The sequence below is a fragment of the Xenopus tropicalis genome, chromosome 3, assembly GCF_000004195.4.
Source record: "Xenopus tropicalis strain Nigerian chromosome 3, UCB_Xtro_10.0, whole genome shotgun sequence".
Taxonomy (NCBI): Eukaryota; Metazoa; Chordata; class Amphibia; order Anura; family Pipidae; genus Xenopus; species Xenopus tropicalis.
The window spans coordinates 138,856,509-138,875,991 of record NC_030679.2 but is presented as its reverse complement, the minus strand read 5'-3'; the positions used below and the strand labels follow the sequence as shown (position 1 = coordinate 138,875,991).

Here is a 19,483-nt window from a genome sequence, read left to right as displayed (position 1 = left end):
TGACGTTAGGGGGGGTGAATAGTTATGCAAAAATACATCTTCAAAGTTGTAGGCATGTTCTATTAATGAAATGGTGCAAACCCTCAAAACAATCCATTTTAATTCCAGAAAACAAAACATGAAAAATGCCAGGGGGGGGGTGAATATTTAGCAAAGCCCTGTATACCCTCTGAGCTACTGGAGAAGATTGCATGACCTGGGGGGAAATCTGCAACATTTCTCCATTTCTCCCGGGACCAGCCCACAGTCATGTGCCTCAAGATAATAAACCTTATTTTTAGTACGGAACCGATGGGTCAAGATCCAGAACTGGACCAACCTTGCATTATTGCTGCCTTGATGCATCAGCGTAAAGGAGAAGGAAAGGCTAATAAAGAGTTAATCTCAATAGTGCCCTTACGGCTCCCCATATTTCACCCGTTCAGATGATCAGAAGCCAAACGGGAAGAAAAAACGCTGAGCTGTGTAAAGTAAGTTCCCATAATGCCTCACTCCTGCACAGACACCGGGACCAAGTGAACATGCTCAGTAAGACTATGAGGAAGCTTCCTGCTGATTGGCTCAGATCCACATTCCTACGGGGGGAGTGAGTTCTAAGCATTCTTGAGGGAGGGGGGAGCAGGAGAGAGCTGCTTGTCTCTGGCACGGGAATTAGACACAACAAATATTTTGACAGAGGATTTTCTAGCATTTCTGCGAGTGCTTATGGCTGTATTTACATAGACCTTTGTGATAAAGCTCACTGAGTTTTTACTTCTCCTTTAATGTCTTTCATAATTCTGTCATAGAAGAAATTGACCCCTGTAAATAAAGTGTGTTTGGCCCTACCCAATCCCATGGGATATTTTTATGCCTTAGGTCTTAACCTCTGTGTAATTGATTGGGAAAAGCCTCCAGCTGCCTAGTGTAGAGAGACTGGTATAAAAATATACCATGGGATTGGGTAGGGCCATGGGGATTGGGTATCTCAGCCCCTCCGGCTCAGTTTCCTGGGGGTGCGGCTCACAGTGGGTTCTTCCAGGAACATTTCTGAATTGCGTACCGTCGAGGCTGGCCCTGATGGAGTTAGAGAGCTGCCCTGGTCAAAAACTGACCTATGCAGCAAAAGCATGGCCACTAACTTGCTGATGTCTGCTCATTTCAGGCTAATGGTTGATGTTCTCACACAGAGCCAATCTGATTGGAGGAGCTCAGAGGTAGATAAAGCCTCTGTTACAGTAGGCGATAACATGGCTAAGATCCTTACTGCTTTACCAGGGAGGGGGGGGGTCTGAGACCCCCAAGAACAAGTATTTTCAGTCGTCTGCCAGGACCATTAACAATCACAGATGACGATCAATTAAGCTGCTTGGGATAGGTCATCTATAACATAGTAATTTCCCCTTTATGACAAGCGCAATTTTACCCGACGACAGAGAAACAAAATCAGACTTTTTTCCAAAAAAAATCCCTCCCAACTTTATTGAACACTACAGGCAAAGGGGAGAACAGCAGTTGTGTTAGAAACGGTTTCCTATTCGTCCTGAGACGTCCCAGCCCCCCCCCCACCCCCACCAACCAACCAACTCTGAAAACCCATCTTACAACTACAATCTGCCGCCCCACGCGGGACAGACGAGACACAAATAATAATAAACGGACAGAGTACAAATAACGAGGGATCCTGCGAGACGACAAATTCCCTGGAAAAAAGAGAAATAAAATACTAAAAAGTAGCAAATGAGTAGACACTAAGCAGCAGGGGGCGGGGCTTCAGGGGGACAAGGCTAGTTTACAGGCACAAGGCTATACTATGGGGGTCTAAGCAGGAGGGAGGGGGGGGGGCGACAAGCAATTTTTATAGAAGAAAGAAAAACGCTAAAAAGGACGGACACTTGGGCCATCTCGATGCATTCCGACCATGCGCTAACAACGTCGCGGCGAGGGCAGAGGTAGGAAGAAGGAAAAGGCCAAAATAACGGAACCTGTTGCACGGAAAGTCGGACACAGTCCAAGTAGAGGGACGGGGGGGGGGGGGGATAAAGCAAATTCACATTTCAATAGGGGTTTTGGCTTTAATAAACAATCATCCTAACCCTTCGTACAACACCGACCACATGACTGTCGCTCCCGTACGGGGCAGAGAGAGTCTCTGTTACCCCGGGGCGGGCAGGGGGGGTTGGACCAACGGCTTATTTCATCTACCCCAGAATAGTTAGTGTTTCGTGACACAATGAAAGTAGCGCAGGGTTGGCTTCCAGCTAATTCTAACGACTTCATTGCAGCAATTCATTCTGTCGCCTTCCAAAAAGAAGAAAATATATAAAGAAGCGTTGGTCATGAGTCGGAACCGGTGAAACAACCGGAGAGTCGGGATCACCCTATTCCTGCAATGGTGCCCACTGCTTAAAGGGCCGGCTCCCTCTCCTTGCCCTATAACCCCCCCCCCCCCCCCCCCACAACAACAACCTTCAAGCCTGTCTTTTCCCAATAGGCAACCATGATACTAATTCACAGCAATGGCTCTAAGGCGGCACAGAGGGAGGAGGCCCCACGTGCTAGGCGCGGCAGTTTGAGAAGCAACACATGATTGGTTTAAATTTCTCCGTAACGTACAAGCGTCAAGATTAAACCCCGCCCCCTCAATTTGCTATTTTTGTTCCTTTTTTTTTCCATAAAGTGAGGGGGTGGGGTACTATATTTCATTAAAAAATGTACAAGTCCATATTGAGAAAGCAAGAGGATTTGCTCAGGCAGAAGAGGAGGGGGCAGGTGTGGAGGTGAGGGGGGGGGGCAAAGGTGTCGGCAGTTTTGGCCGAGGGGGAGGAGGGGAAGGAAGGGCAGAGAGGTTGCTCTGCGATCATTTGGTATCCTGATGCTGTCAGTTTGAGGAGGACAAGGGAGCAGGGAGGAAGGTGAGACTGAGCAAGCTTTAACTCCCATAATGCATTGTGTTGGTGGTGATAGACATGGGAGAAGCCATGGAGATAGCGGGGCCTCCCATGGTGAACTGGTTGTTGACAGGGTAGTGGCTGGTGGTGTTGGAGGCGGCCTGGCCCCCCGCGGATCCTACAATAGAATAAAGAGAAGCCCATAAATACCACTCGCTGTATTATATACCCCCCCCATACAGTCAGAGGGCCGGCTCACCTTGCACTATCCCCGTGCTCATGATGGATCCCATCCTGGAGTGAGTGTGATTGACAATCCCCGTGTTTGCTGGAAGGGAACACAGGAGGGTTCAGCCACACACAATATACGGAATAGATTCATGGAAAGAAACGGAAATATGAGGTTTGAAGCTGAATTAGTACAAGCACTGGCCCCCCCCATTCCCAGCATGCCCTGCGGGGGGAGCCCTACTGGAGTCTTCCTAGAGGGCAGTCTGGCTCACGAGAGCAACTGGGATTTCCCTTTATCTGTGCTCCTATAGAGAATTAAAGGACAACCTAAGCTGCCACTGGCTTTTACTGAAAGCGCTTGATGGTAATTGGCCAATTCAGCCAAAGGACTGAGGCGACTGTGCCAGCAGGCGTTACAACCAGTGTGGCCGCAGCCTAAGCCAATAATAATACAATAAATGGCGAAGCATTCCCCAAACGGGACTTGGCGCGAGAAATCCCTTTAGGGGTGAAATAATAAAAAAAGGAATGGTATGAAGAATGGAATGGATTAAAGGGTAAGTGCCACTGAGTGAGTTAGAGCTAAAAGCCCGTGATACACAGGGCAGTGGCACAGAGCCCGTGTCCCAGACACACACGCTACCCCCTTGGCACAAAGCTTGCACTTTACATACATGACAGTTAAGGAGGTTGGTTAGTGAATCCCTGGCAAAAGGTGTGATTGGTTAGCAAACCCAGTGGGTTTGGTTTTGAAGGAAACACGAGCTTATGGTATTACTGGAGGATCCGAGTGTCAGGTCTTGGGGCTCCGGGTGCAGCGGCGCGGGAGGGCAGGACACTGCAGGCTGCTCACCTAGAGGGATGAGGTTACTGTGGCTGATGCCTGAGCTTCCAGCTATAACACTGCTGAGATCATAGGCGTTGGGCATTCCTGCAGGGAGGCAAGCACAAGCACATTGTAATGAGGAATAAGTCCATTCATGATTTCATTAAACCCCGCTTCCACCCCCACCCCCCCCGGGCCAAACTACCACGTAGATCCATGGGTCCCTAACTACATTAAAAGCGTGATAGGGCCCCCTCATCTAATGGTTTATTCCAGTCATTCCACCCAATAGCAGACCGAGGCCTATTCACATAGCACTCAGGGGGGCCTTTGTTTTAGCCCTATACAGGGACCCTTCAGCTGCCAAGTCATCCCACCTACGCCCAGCTTTACTCTTCATCTAATGTTTCACCCAGAGCTCATTTGGCTCAAGAGTGACCGAGGGGTTAACACACAGGAGAAATTCACAATACAGGTCTATATATAAGTGGAAACCCATAGCAACCAATAAGAATTTAGATTTTTACATAGCCAGATTTCCAAAGGATCCCACTCAAAGGTGCCACTCATGGATGGTGGAATGGAACGGATACGACCGATTGGCCGACACTATGGCAGGAGTGTGGCCTTGTCTTACCAGCCGAATTGGTAACAATACTGCAAATCCCCAATTAGAGAAAATTTCTGATTGGTTGCTATGGGTTTCTGTCCCATCATAAGTCATCTCTGTGAAATCCCCAATATCCCAACCACTAATGGGAAGATCTGTCGGTCACAATCCGCAGAAGAGCAGGCTGATTGGCCACCTCATTCTCATACCCCGGGGTGCACCCCAGAAGAGCAGAAGCTGCACCCCACTTACCTCCCATGCCCATTCCTGTGTTCATTGAGTATGCCCCTGACGTATTCCACATGTTCTCTGAAGGGGAGGAATAGTGGGAGCCGGGGGGAGGAGACGGCGTGGAGCCCGTGTACCTGAAAGAGACATACCCCGTGTGGGCTGTGGGGGGCGATGTAGAGTAGGTCCAGCCTGAGCTGTGCCAGGAAGGGAGAAGGGCACCTACCTGAAGAAGGGGTTCTTCAGATCCAGCAGGTTACTTGACTTGGACCCAGTCTGATCCACCTGAGCAACAATACTGATATCATAACTCTGCCTGCAAGAGACACAATGGTGAGGGGAAGGTAAAGCTGAAAGTGCAGGAGAACCAATCAGGAGAGCAGCTCGCTCCTACCTCTTGTTGGCAATGAGCAGCGCGGTGCCGGTCAAGGTGTCCCCGGCTTTGGTGAATAACGGCGACTGTAAGAGACAGCGGACCTGGTACCAGTGAGTGAGAGGCTCGGTCGGGGCTGTCGACAGCCAGACGGTCATTCTATGAGATGAAAAAGGGAGAAGATGTGACGTCGGGCAGGCAAAGCCCGGACCCTTGCACTGTGGGATTATGGGGGGGGGGGGGGGCTCCCTCAACAGGACCCCCTGACACTCACATGGATCCGATAAAGGCCACGTCAAACCAGAAAGCTAAACCGTGCACCAAGCCGGAGTGCAGCATGTGGAAGGAGAAAGGGATCTCTATCCTGCGCAGGGAAGAGAAGTTGGTCAGCACTTGTATCAGCCAATCAATGGCAAGCACCCTGCCAGCTCCGCCCCCTACCTGTGCAGATCGGCCTCTTTGGCATCAAGGAAATTCACTGTGTACTTGACTGATTTGGCCATGAGGATCCGGATATCGAAGGTGTCCTGTGAGAGGGTGGGGAGAAGGTTTATACCAGCGAGAGACAGTAGGGCAGCGCTCACACGAGAGACACACCCCGGCCCTGGGACCTACCACGACTGGCTGCTTGAAATACTCGTCCACCGCTGCCCCGCGCAGAGCTGAGAGATCCACTCCATGAAACGATGGCTGGTACCTGGGGGGAGACAGCAATGATGCACAAACCTGCTAGTGCAAGGGGAGGAGCCAGGGGAATGGGGGCGGGCTTCTGGGTCACTATGGGCGGAGCAACAGGGGAAGCAAGAGTACCAGGCAGCACTCTAAACCATTAAAGGAAAACTACAGCCCAGACAATGTAGGTCTCTATAAAAATATATTGCATAAACAGCTCATATGTAAACCCTGCTTCTTCTAAATAAACCATTTCATATAAATCTACTTTTTTTTTTTTTTTTTTAGTGCTATTGGGTAATCCTAAATAGAAAACTGCCATTTTAGGTACTAAGGGCCGCCCCCTGGGATCATAGGAGTCACAGTGCACACAAACAAGCCAAGGCACACATACATGCTAGGCCCCATCAGCCAATGAATGGGCAGAGTTCTGCCTTTTGCTCCCACACTACTTCCTGTTACAGTTAGAGTTGCATCACTTCCTGTCAGCTGATCTCTGAGCACACAGCCCATCACAAAATGGCGGCTCAAGGGAAAGGATATAAAAGGCCAATATTTACTGATATATATATTCCAGTTTGGGGAGATTCTTGAATAGGTCCCTTAACATAATATAAACTGTCTGTTGGTTACGTATTCATTCTGGGGGAATAGTTTCCCTTTACATGACACTGCCAGTAACTAAGCTGAAGAGACTCCACCAGCACATCCCATAATAAGAGATCAGACAAAGCCCAGGAGGGAGGCTTTAATATTCCCACTCACCAGAAATTGGCCTTTGTAAACTGTTCCATGTAAAGCTGCTCGTCTGTGAATGGCGCCAAATGCACGTCTCCTATTGTGGGGAACATGTTACCTGGGGGAGACCAAAGGAATGGGTTAGTGGGGGGCACAGATAACTTTCCATTTCCCATAGCCCCCTCCTGTCTGTGTCACTGTATCACCCTGCAGTGGGAGGGACAGACTCCATGTCCCATAGCTCCCTCCTGTCTGTGTCACTGTATCACCCTGCAGTGGGAGGGACAGACTCCATGTCCCATAGCTCCCTCCTGTCTGTGTCACTGTATCACCCTGCAGTGGGAGGGGCAGACTCCATGTCCCATAGCCCCCTCCTGTCTGTGTCACTGTATCACCCTGCAGTGGGAGGGGCAGACTCCATGTCCCATAGCCCCCTCCTGTCTGTGTCACTGTATCACCCTGCAGTGGGAGGGGCAGACTCCGTGTCCCATAGCCCCCTCCTGTCTGTGTCACTGTATCACCCTGCAGTGGGAGGGGCAGACTCCATGTCCCATAGCTCCCTCCTGTCTGTGTCACTGTATCACCCTGCAGTGGGAGGGGCAGACTCCATGTCCCATAGCTCCCTCCTGTCTGTGTCACTGTATCACCCTGCAGTGGGAGGGGCAGACTCCATGTCCCATAGCTCCCTCCTGTCTGTGTCACTGTATCACCCTGCAGTGGGAGGGGCAGACTCCATGTCCCATAGCTCCCTCCTGTCTGTGTCACTGTATCACCCTGCAGTGGGAGGGGCAGACTCCATGTCCCATAGCTCCCTCCTGTCTGTGTCACTGTATCACCCTGCAGTGGGAGGGGCAGACTCCATGTCCCATAGCCCCCTCCTGTCTGTGTCACTGTATCACCCTGCAGTGGGAGGGGCAGACTCCATGTCCCATAGCCCCCTCCTGTCTGTGTCACTGTATCACCCTGCAGTGGGAGGGGCAGACTCCATGTCCCATAGCTCCCTCCTGTCTGTGTCACTGTATCACCCTGCAGTGGGAAGGGGCAGACTCCATGTCCCATAGCTCCCTCCTGTCTGTGTCACTGTATCACCCTGGCAGTGGGAGGGGCAGACTCCATGTCCCATAGCTCCCTCCTGTCTGTGTCACTGTATCACCCTGCAGTGGGAGGGGCAGACTCCATGTCCCATAGCCCCCTCCTGTCTGTGTCACTGTATCACCCCTGCAGTGGGAGGGGCAGACTCCATGTCCATAGCCCCCTCCTGTCTGTGTCACTGTATCACCCTGCAGTGGGAGGGGCAGGACTCCATGTCCCATAGCCCCCTCCTGTCTGTGTCACTGTATCACCCTGCAGTGGGAGGGGCAGACTCCGTGTCCCATAGCCCCCTCCTGTCTGTGTCACTGTATCACCCTGCAGTGGGAGGGGCAGACTCCATGTCCCATAGCTCCCTCCTGTCTGTGTCACTGTATCACCCTGCAGTGGGAGGGGCAGACTCCATGTCCCATAGCTCCCTCCTGTCTGTGTCACTGTATCACCCTGCAGTGGGAGGGGCAGACTCCATGTCCATAGCTCCCTCCTGTCTGTGTCACTGTATCACCCTGCAGTGGGAGGGGCAGACTCCATGTCCCATAGCTCCCTCCTGTCTGTGTCACTGTATCACCCTGCAGTGGGAGGGGCAGACTCCATGTCCCATAGCTCCCTCCTGTCTGTGTCACTGTATCACCCTGCAGTGGGAGGGGCAGACTCCATGTCCCATAGCCCCCTCCTGTCTGTGTCACTGTATCACCCTGCAGTGGGAGGGGCAGACTCCATGTCCCATAGCCCCCTCCTGTCTGTGTCACTGTATCACCCTGCAGTGGGAGGGGCAGACTCCATGTCCCATAGCTCCCTCCTGTCTGTGTCACTGTATCACCCTGCAGTGGGAGGGGCAGACTCCATGTCCCATAGCTCCCTCCTGTCTGTGTCACTGTATCACCCTGCAGTGGGAGGGACAGACTCCGTGTCCCATAGCTCCCTCCTGTCTGTGTCACTGTATCACCCTGCAGTGGGAGGGGCAGACTCCGTGACCCATAGCCCCCTCCTGTCTGTGTCACTGTATCACCCTGCAGTGGGAGGGACAGACTCCATGTCCCATAGCCCCCTCCTGTGTCACTGTATCACCCTGCAGTGGGAGGGACAGACTCCATGTCCCATAGCTCCCTCCTGTCTGTGTCACTGTATCACCCTGCAGTGGGAGGGGCAGACTCCATGTCCCATAGCCCCCTCCTGTCTGTGTCACTGTATCACCCTGCAGTGGGAGGGACAGACTCCATGTCCCATAGCCCCCTCCTGTCTGTGTCACTGTATCACCCTGCAGTGGGAGGGGCAGACTCAGTGTCCCATAGCCCCCTCCTGTCTGTGTCACTGTATCACCCTGCAGTGGGAGGGGCAGACTCAGTGTCCCATAGCTCCCTCCTGTCTGTGTCACTGTATCACCCTGCAGTGGGAGGGGCAGACTCCGTCTCCCATAGCTCCCTCCTGTCTGTGTCACTGTATCACCCTGCAGTGGGAGGGGCAGACTCCGTGTCCCATAGCTCCCTCCCGTATCTCACCATTAGGCTTGAGGAACTTCTTTGCGTGCAGGTAACTCTCCAGCATCCTCTCGTTAAACAGCATGTACCCCATTGGCTCAGAGATGATAATATCCACCTGCTCTGGGAGGGCGGTCTCCTCTACCTTGCCGGGTATGACCACAATGCGATCGGTCAGATTGTTGCTTTTCACCAGCAGCTGAATTGCAGACAAAACAAAGATGTCAGCCACCAAGCCAGCATTCCCCAGGTTACCCAGGATACAGCGCCCTAGGTGCCCCCCCACCTCTGCATGCTGTGCCATGGTGCTGGCTTCCACTGCGTACACCTTGCGGGCACCGGCCTGAACTGCAAAGAAGGAGAGGATTCCTGAGCCGCAACCAACGTCCAACACCACCTGGGAGAGAAGGATTGGGGGGTTAGAAAGGATATTAGGGTGACAGGATGCCCCACTGCCCCCAATGTCCCCTCCTGACCTTGTCTTTGAAGTCCGTATGGTTCTGCAGTATGGCCCTCTGGTACGTTCCGGTCCTCACATAGTCCTGCATCATGTTCTGTTGCTGTGAGAGATACCCGTAAAACTGGGGGGAGAACACAATGAGAGTAAATATCAGGTCTTTATACGGGGGGAGCCGACTGGCAGGGTCTGCGCCGTACAGCACCCCAGTAACCCCAAGCGAGAAAAGGTGAATTATGGGAGGCTGGGGTACCCTTCAAGGTGAGTTATGGGGAGGGGCTAGGGTACCCTTCAAGGTGAATTATGGGGGGGTGGGGCAAGGGTACCTTTCAAGGTGAATTATGAGGGGGGAGGGGCTAGGGTACCTTTCAAGGTGAATTGTGGGGGGGTGGGGCAAGGGTACCCTTCAAGGTGAATGAAGGAGGGGCTACGGTACCATTTGAGGTGAATGTTGGGGGCCTAGGGAAACCGTCGAGGTGAATTATGAGGGGGGGGCAAGGGTACCCTTCCAGGTGAATTATGAGGGGGGGGGGGCAAGGGTACCCTTCCAGGTGAATTATGAGGGGGGGCAAGGGTACCCTTCCAGGTGAATTATGAGGGGGGGCAAGGGTACCCTTCCAGGTGAATTATGAGGGGGGGGCAAGGGTACCCTTCCAGGTGAATTATGAGGGGGGGCAAGGGTACCCTTCCAGGTGAATTATGAGGGGGGGCAAGGGTACCCTTCCAGGTGAATTATGAGGGGGGGGCAAGGGTACCCTTCCAGGTGAATTATGAGGGGGGGCAAGGGTACCCTTCCAGGTGAATTATGAGGGGGGGGCAAGGGTACCCTTCCAGGTGAATTATGAGGGGGGCAAGGGTACCCTTCCAGGTGAATTATGAGGGGGGCAAGGGTACCCTTCCAGGTGAATTATGAGGGGGGCAAGGATACCCTTCCAGGTGAATTATGAGGGGGGGCAAGGGTACCCTTCCAGGTGAATTATGAGGGGGGGCAAGGTACCCTTCCAGGTGAATTATGAGGGGGGGCAAGGATACCCTTCCAGGTGAATGATGGAGGAGCTAGGGGGGGGGCTAAGGAGCCCTAGTGTACACATGTAAGGGAGACACCGACCCATTAATAGTGTAAATGTGCTTATTGTTGGCCACACCCACCTGGAAGTACTGTACCGCCGACGACTCCTCTGTCCGCTCGCTGAACACGCTCTTCTCCGAGGCCGGAGTTCGGCAGCCCTTGATGATGTTGTAAAAGGAGCAGAAATCTGCGGCAGAGAGAGACTTTACTGTGCGTCCAACATACGCTGGGTGGGCTACAGGGTCACACACCCACCCCCAAACAGCCAACCCCCCTATTATACACCAATTCATTCTATGCCCTGCCTGCCCATTAGGAATATGGCTTCTCCATCTCTTCTACGACTCCCAGCATGCCCTTTGCCAAGTGTTGGGGGGCCCCCTGGGAGCTGCTTTCCTACACCGGGCACAGACATGCCATTCTATGGGTGGGAGAACAATGCACCAAAGGTGGGTGCTGCTGGCTGCTGAGGGGTGCACCTACCTGCTGGTGTGGCAAACTGGACCAGGACACTGTTGCAGCCCAGGGTGACAATGAAAGACTGTTTCCCCACCCGGCTGCACTCCGTGTCGCGCGAGACCGTGCATTTGAACACGCAGACGTTTTCAGCTGGAAAGGAAATAAGAGAGTGAGTGGGGGGCAGAGTAGTCACTGGGGGGCAGAGTAGTCACTGGGGGGCAGAGTAGTCACTGGGGGGCAGAGTAGTCACTGGGGGGCAGAGTAGTCACTGGGGGGCAGAGTAGTCACTAAGGGGGCACCGACAGTCACTTAGAATCCAGGGTAGCGCATATAATATGGGGAGATGGGGCAGTACCACTGTATAGCACTGGGGCCCAGCATCATGCTATTCAGCTGCTGTTAAACTACAACTCTCATCCCCAACCCAAGCATTAAGAGAGGGAAATATAAACCTTATGTACCCTATGTAGCCCAGAAATGTGTGTGTGTGTATATAATATAATATATATATATAAATACATGGGGTCTTTTCTCTGATTCAGGAAAGCTAAAGAATTTAAATAATGAATATCTTTTCTGTCCTTTATCTGTCCAGGGTCATGGGCTACAGAACATAAAGAAGGAGGTGGGACAGAAAACAATAGGGGGGTCAACTGTCACACACTGCCATCTGTTTCTACAGCTACTCATCTCTATACATGGCAGCACCCACGGCTAGGGACTCCGAGTATCACTCATGTATTATAAGGGATAATGTACCCCCTACTGTAAATGATAAGGATATTAGCAGTCACTGAGGGGTTCTGTGCCCATATAAAGGCACAAGGCTGCAGGCTGAGTTATACAGGGAACTCCGAGTATCACTCATGTATTATAAGGGATAATGTACCCCCTACTGCAAATGATAAGGATATTAGCAGTCACTGAGGGGTTCTGTGCCCATATAAAGGCACAAGGCTGCAGGCTGAGTTATACAGGGAACTCTGAGTATCACTCATGTATTATAAGGGATAATGTACCCCCTACTGTAAATGATAAGGATATTAGCAGTCACTGAGGGGTTCTGTGCCCATATAAAGGCACAAGGCTGCAGGCTGAGTTATACAGGGGCATCTTATAATACATTAGTGGCACTTATATGAAGCAGTTACCCTGTAGCCCCAGGCAGTTATACAGATGGGAGCTGCAGTAGAAGACCCCCTCGGTGATGCGGAACAGACAATGCTTGGGTGACAGTGGCCTTCAAACATCTGCCACCAGTAAGTCTGTATGAGACGGTTCACATTACTGGGAAGCCAAAAGGCAGATTTCTTGTAACACTGCAGGAATGTTTCATATTACGCAAGGTTTCCCCACACAAAGGAAGATCAGGCCTATAAATATATATATATACACACTAAGAAGAAGCAGAAGCCGTGCTTACAGGGATGCTTTGCTTCACCTAAAAGCTAATTTTTAGTAGGTTACAGAATGGAATGGTCATTATTTTATTTTGAATTATTTGCCTTCTTCTGTCTCTTTCCAGTTTTCAAATGGGGGTCACTGACCCCGGCAGCCAAAAAACTATTGTTCTGTGAGGCTCCAGTTTTATTGTTATTGTAACTTTTTCTAACTTTCTTTGCTATTTAGTCTCATATAATAGTCTCTCATCCAAACAACTCCCTGGTTGCTAAGGAAACTTGGACCCTAGCAACCAAATAACTGCTGCAACCCCAGACTGCTGAGCTGAAAATGAAATAATTAAAAAACTACAAATAAAAATGAAGACCAATTGCAAATTACTCTCTACATCATACTAAACATCAACTCCAAAGTGACCAACCCCTTCGACTTTTCCCCGTGCATTGCAGAGCCCCCCAAGTGCTGCCAGGAGCCCCCAATTCTCAGATACAAATCCTACAGTTATTTATCAGTGGGGGGAGAAAGCACCTCTCCCAGGGCTACTGAAGTCGGTGCAGCTATAAAGCAGACGCAAGACACCCAACAATAAGCCTCATTCTATCCAATAGCAAAGCGGCAGGGGGTCTTTGTCCAATCAGTACAATACCCCAGCAAGGGGGGGGGGTACAGCCATCCCATTATCCCAACCAACACAAAAGGCTAGTGAGGCTCCATTGTGGCCTCTGCTTTCATCCCGATGCGAGGCCTGCTGAGCGCGGCCGCCATACAATCCAACATGGCGCATTTCCATAATGGACAGGTGGATATAAAGCACAGTAGGCACCGCACCATGCACATATTAGAGATTCAGTTACATGCAGACTGCACTGGTTTCTGAGCAGCCATACAGAAGGACAGGTAGAGAGGTGCCCACCCTATCATACAGGGCTCTGAGTCATAGGAAGGAAGCAGCAGTTTGATCCCCCCCCATGGTGCTTGGTACAATCCAGATTATGGGTGCTGAACACGGCCCTTATAAGAGGTGCTGAGAGTGCAGCAGTAGGGAAGGTACCACGGGTGGTGCAGTCAGGGTGCCGGGGTGGGTTGGGTTTACTCTGACCCACCCGTCTCTAATTAGTGATGCTGTGGGATGAAAGGATTGTGGGTTAAACTGACTGGGTGCGCACCCCAAGCCTGGCAGCAGCGAGACCTCTCACTCATGTACCTGTATCAGTGGAGTAAAGGTGGAGTAAATATGGAGTAAAGGTGGAGTAAATATGGAGTAAAGGTGGAGTAGTGCTGCTCCGGACAAACCTCCAGCCCCCCTGAGCAACAAGTCCCTATTGGGCTGGCAATATGCACTGGGTCCAATAGGCAGGATCCGATTGTTTGGGCCCCTGGATTCGGGATCAGATTCAGATCAACGTGCTGAAGCGACCCTCACCTGATTGGATATCGGTTGGGCAAAACCCCATAGAGGGGCCAATAAACTACTGACTACATGACCTGAACAGAACAGAGTCGAGTGATATCGATGGTTTGTACCATGTCCCATAACCCCCTGGTGCACACAGACAAAAACAGAGTCCCAAGGCACCCCCAGGCAAATACATGCCTGACCGTAAGCCATACCAAAAACAGAATCTGATTGGGCGTCGTATATACCCGCTGGTACCCAGTACTGCCCATACACCTACAGTATATACCCGCTAGTACCCAGTATTGCCCAGACACCTACAGTATATACCCGCTAGTACCCAGTATTGCCCAGACACCTACAGTATATACCCGCTGGTACCAGTATTGCCCATACACCTACAGTATATACCCGCTGGTACCCAGTATTGCCCATACACCTACAGTATATACCCGCTGGTACCCAGTATTGCCCATACACCTACAGTATATACCCGCTGGTACCCAGTATTGCCCAGACACCTACAGTATATACCCGCTGGTACCAGTATTGCCCATACACCTACAGTATATACCCGCTGGTACCCAGTATTGCCCATACACCTACAGTATATACCCGCTGGTACCCAGTATTGCCCATACACCTACAGTATATACCCGCTGGTACCCAGTATTGCCCATACACCTACAGTATATACCCGCTGGTACCCAGTATTGCCCATACACCTACAGTATATACCCGCTGGTACCCAGTATTGCCCATACACCTACAGTATATACCCGCTGGTACCAAGTATTGCCCATACACCTACAGTATATACCCGCTGGTACCCAGTATTGCCCATACACCTACAGTATATACCCGCTGCCCATACAGCTACAGTATATACCCACTGGTTCCCAGTATTGCCCATACAGCTACAGTATATACCCGCTGGTTCCCAGTATTGCCCATACACCTACAGTATATACCCGCTGGTACCCAGTATTGCCCAGACACCTACAGTATGTACCCGCTGGTACCCAGTATTGCCCAGACACCTACAGTATATACCCGCTGGTACCCAGTATTGCCCATACACCTACAGTATATACCCGCTGGTACCCAGTATTGCCCATACACCTACAGTATGTACCCGCTGGTACCCAGTATTGCCCATACACCTACAGTATATACCCACTGGAACCCAGTATTGCCCATACACCTACAGTATATACCCGCTGGTACCCAGTATTGCCCATACACCTACAGTATGTACCCGCTGGTACCCAGTATTGCCCATACACCTACAGTATGTACCCGCTGGTACCCAGTATTGCCCATACACCTACAGTATATACCCGCTGGTACCCAGTATTGCCCATACACCTACAGTATATACCCGCTGGTACCCAGTATTGCCCATACACCTACAGTATATACCCGCTGGTACCCAATATTGCCCATACACCTACAGTATATACCTGCTGGTTCCCAGTATTGCCCATACACCTACAGTATATACCCGCTGGTACCCAGTATTGCCCATACACCTACAGTATATACCCGCCGTACCCAGTACTGCCCATATACCTACAGTATATACCCGCTGGTACAGCCCATACACCTACAGTATATACCCGCCGTACCCAGTATTGCCCATATACCTACAGTATATACCCGCTGGTACAGCCCATACACCTACAGTATATACCCGCTGGTACCCAGTACTGCCCATACACCTACAGTATATACCCGCTGGTACCCAGTACTGCCCATACACCTACAGTATATACCTGCTGGTACCCAGTACAGCCCATACACCTACAGTATATACCCGCTGGTACCCAGTACTGCCCATACACCTACAGTATATACCCGCTGGTACCCAGTATTGCCCATACACCTACAGTATATACCCGCTGGTACCCAGTATTGCCCAGACACCTACAGTATATACCCGCTGGTACCCAGTATTGCCCATACACCTACAGTATATACCCGCTGGTACCCAGTATTGCCCATACACCTACAGTATATACCCGCTGGTACCCAGTATTGCCCAGACACCTACAGTATATACCCACTGGAACCCAGTATTGCCCATACACCTACAGTATATACCCGCTGGTACCCAGTATTGCCCAGACACCTACAGTATATACCCGCTGGTACCCAGTATTGCCCATACACCTACAGTATATACCCGCTGGTACCCAGTATTGCCCATACACCTACAGTATGTACCCGCTGGTACCCAATATTGCCCATACACCTACAGTATATACCCGCTGGTACCCAGTATTGCCCATACACCTACAGTATATACCCGCTGGTACCCAGTATTGCCCATATACCTACAGTATATACCCGCTGGTACAGCCCATACACCTACAGTATATACCCGCTGGTACCCAGTACTGCCCATACACCTACAGTATATACCCGCTGGTACCCAGTACTGCCCATATACCTACAGTATATACCCGCTGGTACAGCCCATACACCTACAGTATATACCCGCCGTACCCAGTACTGCCCATATACCTACAGTATATACCCGCTGGTACCCAGTACAGCTCATACACCTACAGTATATACCCGCTGGTACTCAGTACTGCCCATACACCTAAAGTATATATCCGCTGGTACCCAGTATTGCCCATACACCTACAGTATATACCCGCTGGTACCCAGTATTGCCCAGACACCTACAGTATATACCCACTGGAACCCAGTATTGCCCATACACCTACAGTATATACCCGCTGGTACCCAGTATTGCCCAGACACCTACAGTATATACCCGCTGGTACCCAGTATTGCCCATACACCTACAGTATATACCCGCTGGTACCCAGTACTGCCCATACACCTACAGTATGTACCCGCTGGTACCCAATATTGCCCATACACCTACAGTATATACCCGCTGGTACCCAGTATTGCCCATACACCTACAGTATATACCCGCTGGTACCCAGTATTGCCCATATACCTACAGTATATACCCGCTGGTACAGCCCATACACCTACAGTATATACCCGCCGTACCCAGTACTGCCCATATACCTACAGTATATACCCGCTGGTACCCAGTACTGCCCATACACCTACAGTATATACCCGCTGGTACCCAGTACTGCTCATATACCTACAGTATATACCCGCTGGTACCCAGTATTGCCCATACACCTACAGTATATACCCGCCGTACCCAGTACTGCCCATATACCTACAGTATATACCTGCTGGTACCCAGTATTGCCCATATACCTACAGTATATACCCGCTGGTACAGCCCATACACCTACAGTATATCCCCGCCGTACCCAGTACTGCCCATATACCTACAGTATATACCCGCTGGTACCCAGTACTGCCCATACACCTACAGTATATACCCGCTGGTACCCAGTATTGCCCATACACCTACAGTATATACCCGCTGGTACCCAGTATTGCCCAGACACCTACAGTATATACCCGCTGGTACCCAGTATTGCCCAGACACCTACAGTATATACCCGCTGGTACCCAGTATTGCCCAGACACCTACAGTATATACCCGCTGGTACCCAGTATTGCCCATACACCTACAGTATATACCCGCTGGTACCCAGTACTGCCCATACACCTACAGTATATACCCGCTGGTACCCAGTATTGCCCATATACCTACAGTATATACCCGCTGGTACAGCCCATACACCTACAGTATATACCCGCCGTACCCAGTACTGCCCATATACCTACAGTATATACCCGCTGGTACCCAGTACTGCCCATACACCTACAGTATATACCCGCTGGTACCCAGTACTGCTCATATACCTACAGTATATACCCGCTGGTACCCAGTATTGCCCATACACCTACAGTATATACCCGCCGTACCCAGTACTGCCCATATACCTACAGTATATACCCGCTGGTACCCAGTACAGCTCATACACCTACAGTATATACCCGCTGGTACCCAGTATTGCCCATACACCTACAGTATATACCCGCTGGTACCCAGTACTGCCCATACACCTACAGTATGTACCCGCTGATGCCTGGTATATTGTAGTTATTGTGGGCAGACACCGATGCCCATAGGATATACAAGAGGCAGCAGACAGTTCCATACATTACAGACAGGCCGGCGGTTAGAGACAGAGTGGCCCCTGGGCTCCCAGTGTGAGGGAGAGGGCTAGGGATGGCCAACCTGTGACAGAGCAATGACATGCCCGGCTGCAGCCCCAGGGCTAGTTCAGCAAGAGCTGGAGACTTAACAGGGAAGACATTCAAAATAACTAATTCTTACACAGTCACCCATTTCCCAGAGCCCCTGTAATTGCGCACATACACACAGTATCCAGAGAGAGCCCACTGGGTCCATGCAGAGCCATGCAGCGGGGCGGTACTGATAGCAGTGTAGGCGGCAGCATACACCAGAGCAGCAGCAAGGGGTGAGTGGGGAAGGCGAGGGTATAACAAGGGCCCAAACAGCAGCTTGTGGGGCTCCCAGAGCGGCAGTGCCAGTGCTCCAGAAGGAGCCGGATCTCCGCACACACACTCCCCAGCCTAGCGCCCCCAGCCGCCCATTACCGTTGTACAGCGCAATGTCGCCTCCCCGGGCCTCCAGCCGCAGCTCCCTCTGCTCAGCGTGTCTCTGGATCTCCCCATTCGCGTCCCCGATACTGAGGAGCCGCACGCCGGGAAACACCGACACCGCCGCCATGTTTACAGAGAGGCGGGCCCAGCGGGCAGCGCACAGGGTTATGGGAGGAGGAGGAAGCCGAGCGCCACACTGAAGGGACAGCGACACCGCTCGACTGGGAGGGGAGAGATGGGAACGGCGGCCTCTGGCGGTGAGATGGGGGAATTACAGCGGGCTGGAACCCTGTCACTGAAGGGCTTCTTCACCTTTGAGTAACGTTTAATAAAACGTCGTGAGTAATATTCTGAGAAAAATTGCAATTGGTCTCCTTTTTTTATTTGAAGTTTTTTTTTAATGATTTGTATTTTTGTTCAGCAGCTCGGTTGCTACGGTCCAGATTACCTTAGCAACCAGGGAGTGGTTTCAATGTGAGACTGATATATGAATGGGAGAGGCCTGGATAGAAAAATTAAGTTATTAAAAGTTGCAAAATTGTACTCTTACAGAGCAATAGTTTTCAGGCTGCCAGGGTCAGTGACCCCCATTTGAAAGCTGGAGAGAGTTAGAATAAAAAGAATAATTCAAAAACTATAAAAAAAAAAAATAAACAACAATGAAGGCCAATTGAAAAGTTGCTAAGAATTGGCCATGCTTACATACTAACTAAAAGGTGAACTACCCCTTTAAAGCTGGGCGGGAGTAGTGGGTAGGCGGGGCTCTGTACAGGCTAATTACATGGGATTTTGGGTGATCAGAATGGCAGTTTGCCCCAAATATCCCAACAGGGGCCAATGGGCCTGTAGTGAGTCTCTATAGGAAAGGAGCTGCCAACTTACCCCGTGTTAATGGGGGAGAAAATGATCCAGTCTTGGGGGTGTGTTTACTAACAATGGAGATAAATATCACTGGTGATGTTGCCTGTAGCAACCAATTAGGTCTTTGCTTTGATTTCTAACTTG

At 51.1% G+C, this 19,483-nt stretch overlaps 1 protein-coding gene across 2 annotated transcripts; it reads right to left on the bottom strand.

Moving 5' to 3' along the window:
* Positions 1-1,443: 1,443 nt before the first annotated feature.
* carm1 (coactivator associated arginine methyltransferase 1) lies at positions 1,444-18,694 on the bottom strand. 2 transcript variants are annotated; one of them, XM_002942841.5, is made up of 16 exons: positions 18,473-18,694; positions 11,125-11,250; positions 10,722-10,828; positions 9,592-9,696; positions 9,402-9,512; positions 9,137-9,314; positions 6,576-6,666; positions 5,754-5,835; positions 5,580-5,665; positions 5,413-5,502; positions 5,160-5,297; positions 4,992-5,081; positions 4,790-4,902; positions 3,880-4,032; positions 3,130-3,198; positions 1,444-3,048 (listed from the first exon to the last, which is right to left on the bottom strand). In XM_002942841.5, exons 1-16 carry the CDS (start codon positions 18,603-18,605, stop codon positions 2,912-2,914), a joined length of 1,809 nt encoding a protein of 602 aa, XP_002942887.1. In that variant the 5' UTR covers positions 18,606-18,694; the 3' UTR covers positions 1,444-2,911. The 2 variants fall into 2 exon arrangements, with proteins under 2 accessions (XP_002942887.1, XP_002942888.1); XM_002942842.5 differs by having other exon boundaries at positions 3,955-4,032; positions 18,473-18,693.
* Positions 18,695-19,483: the final 789 nt, after the last annotated feature.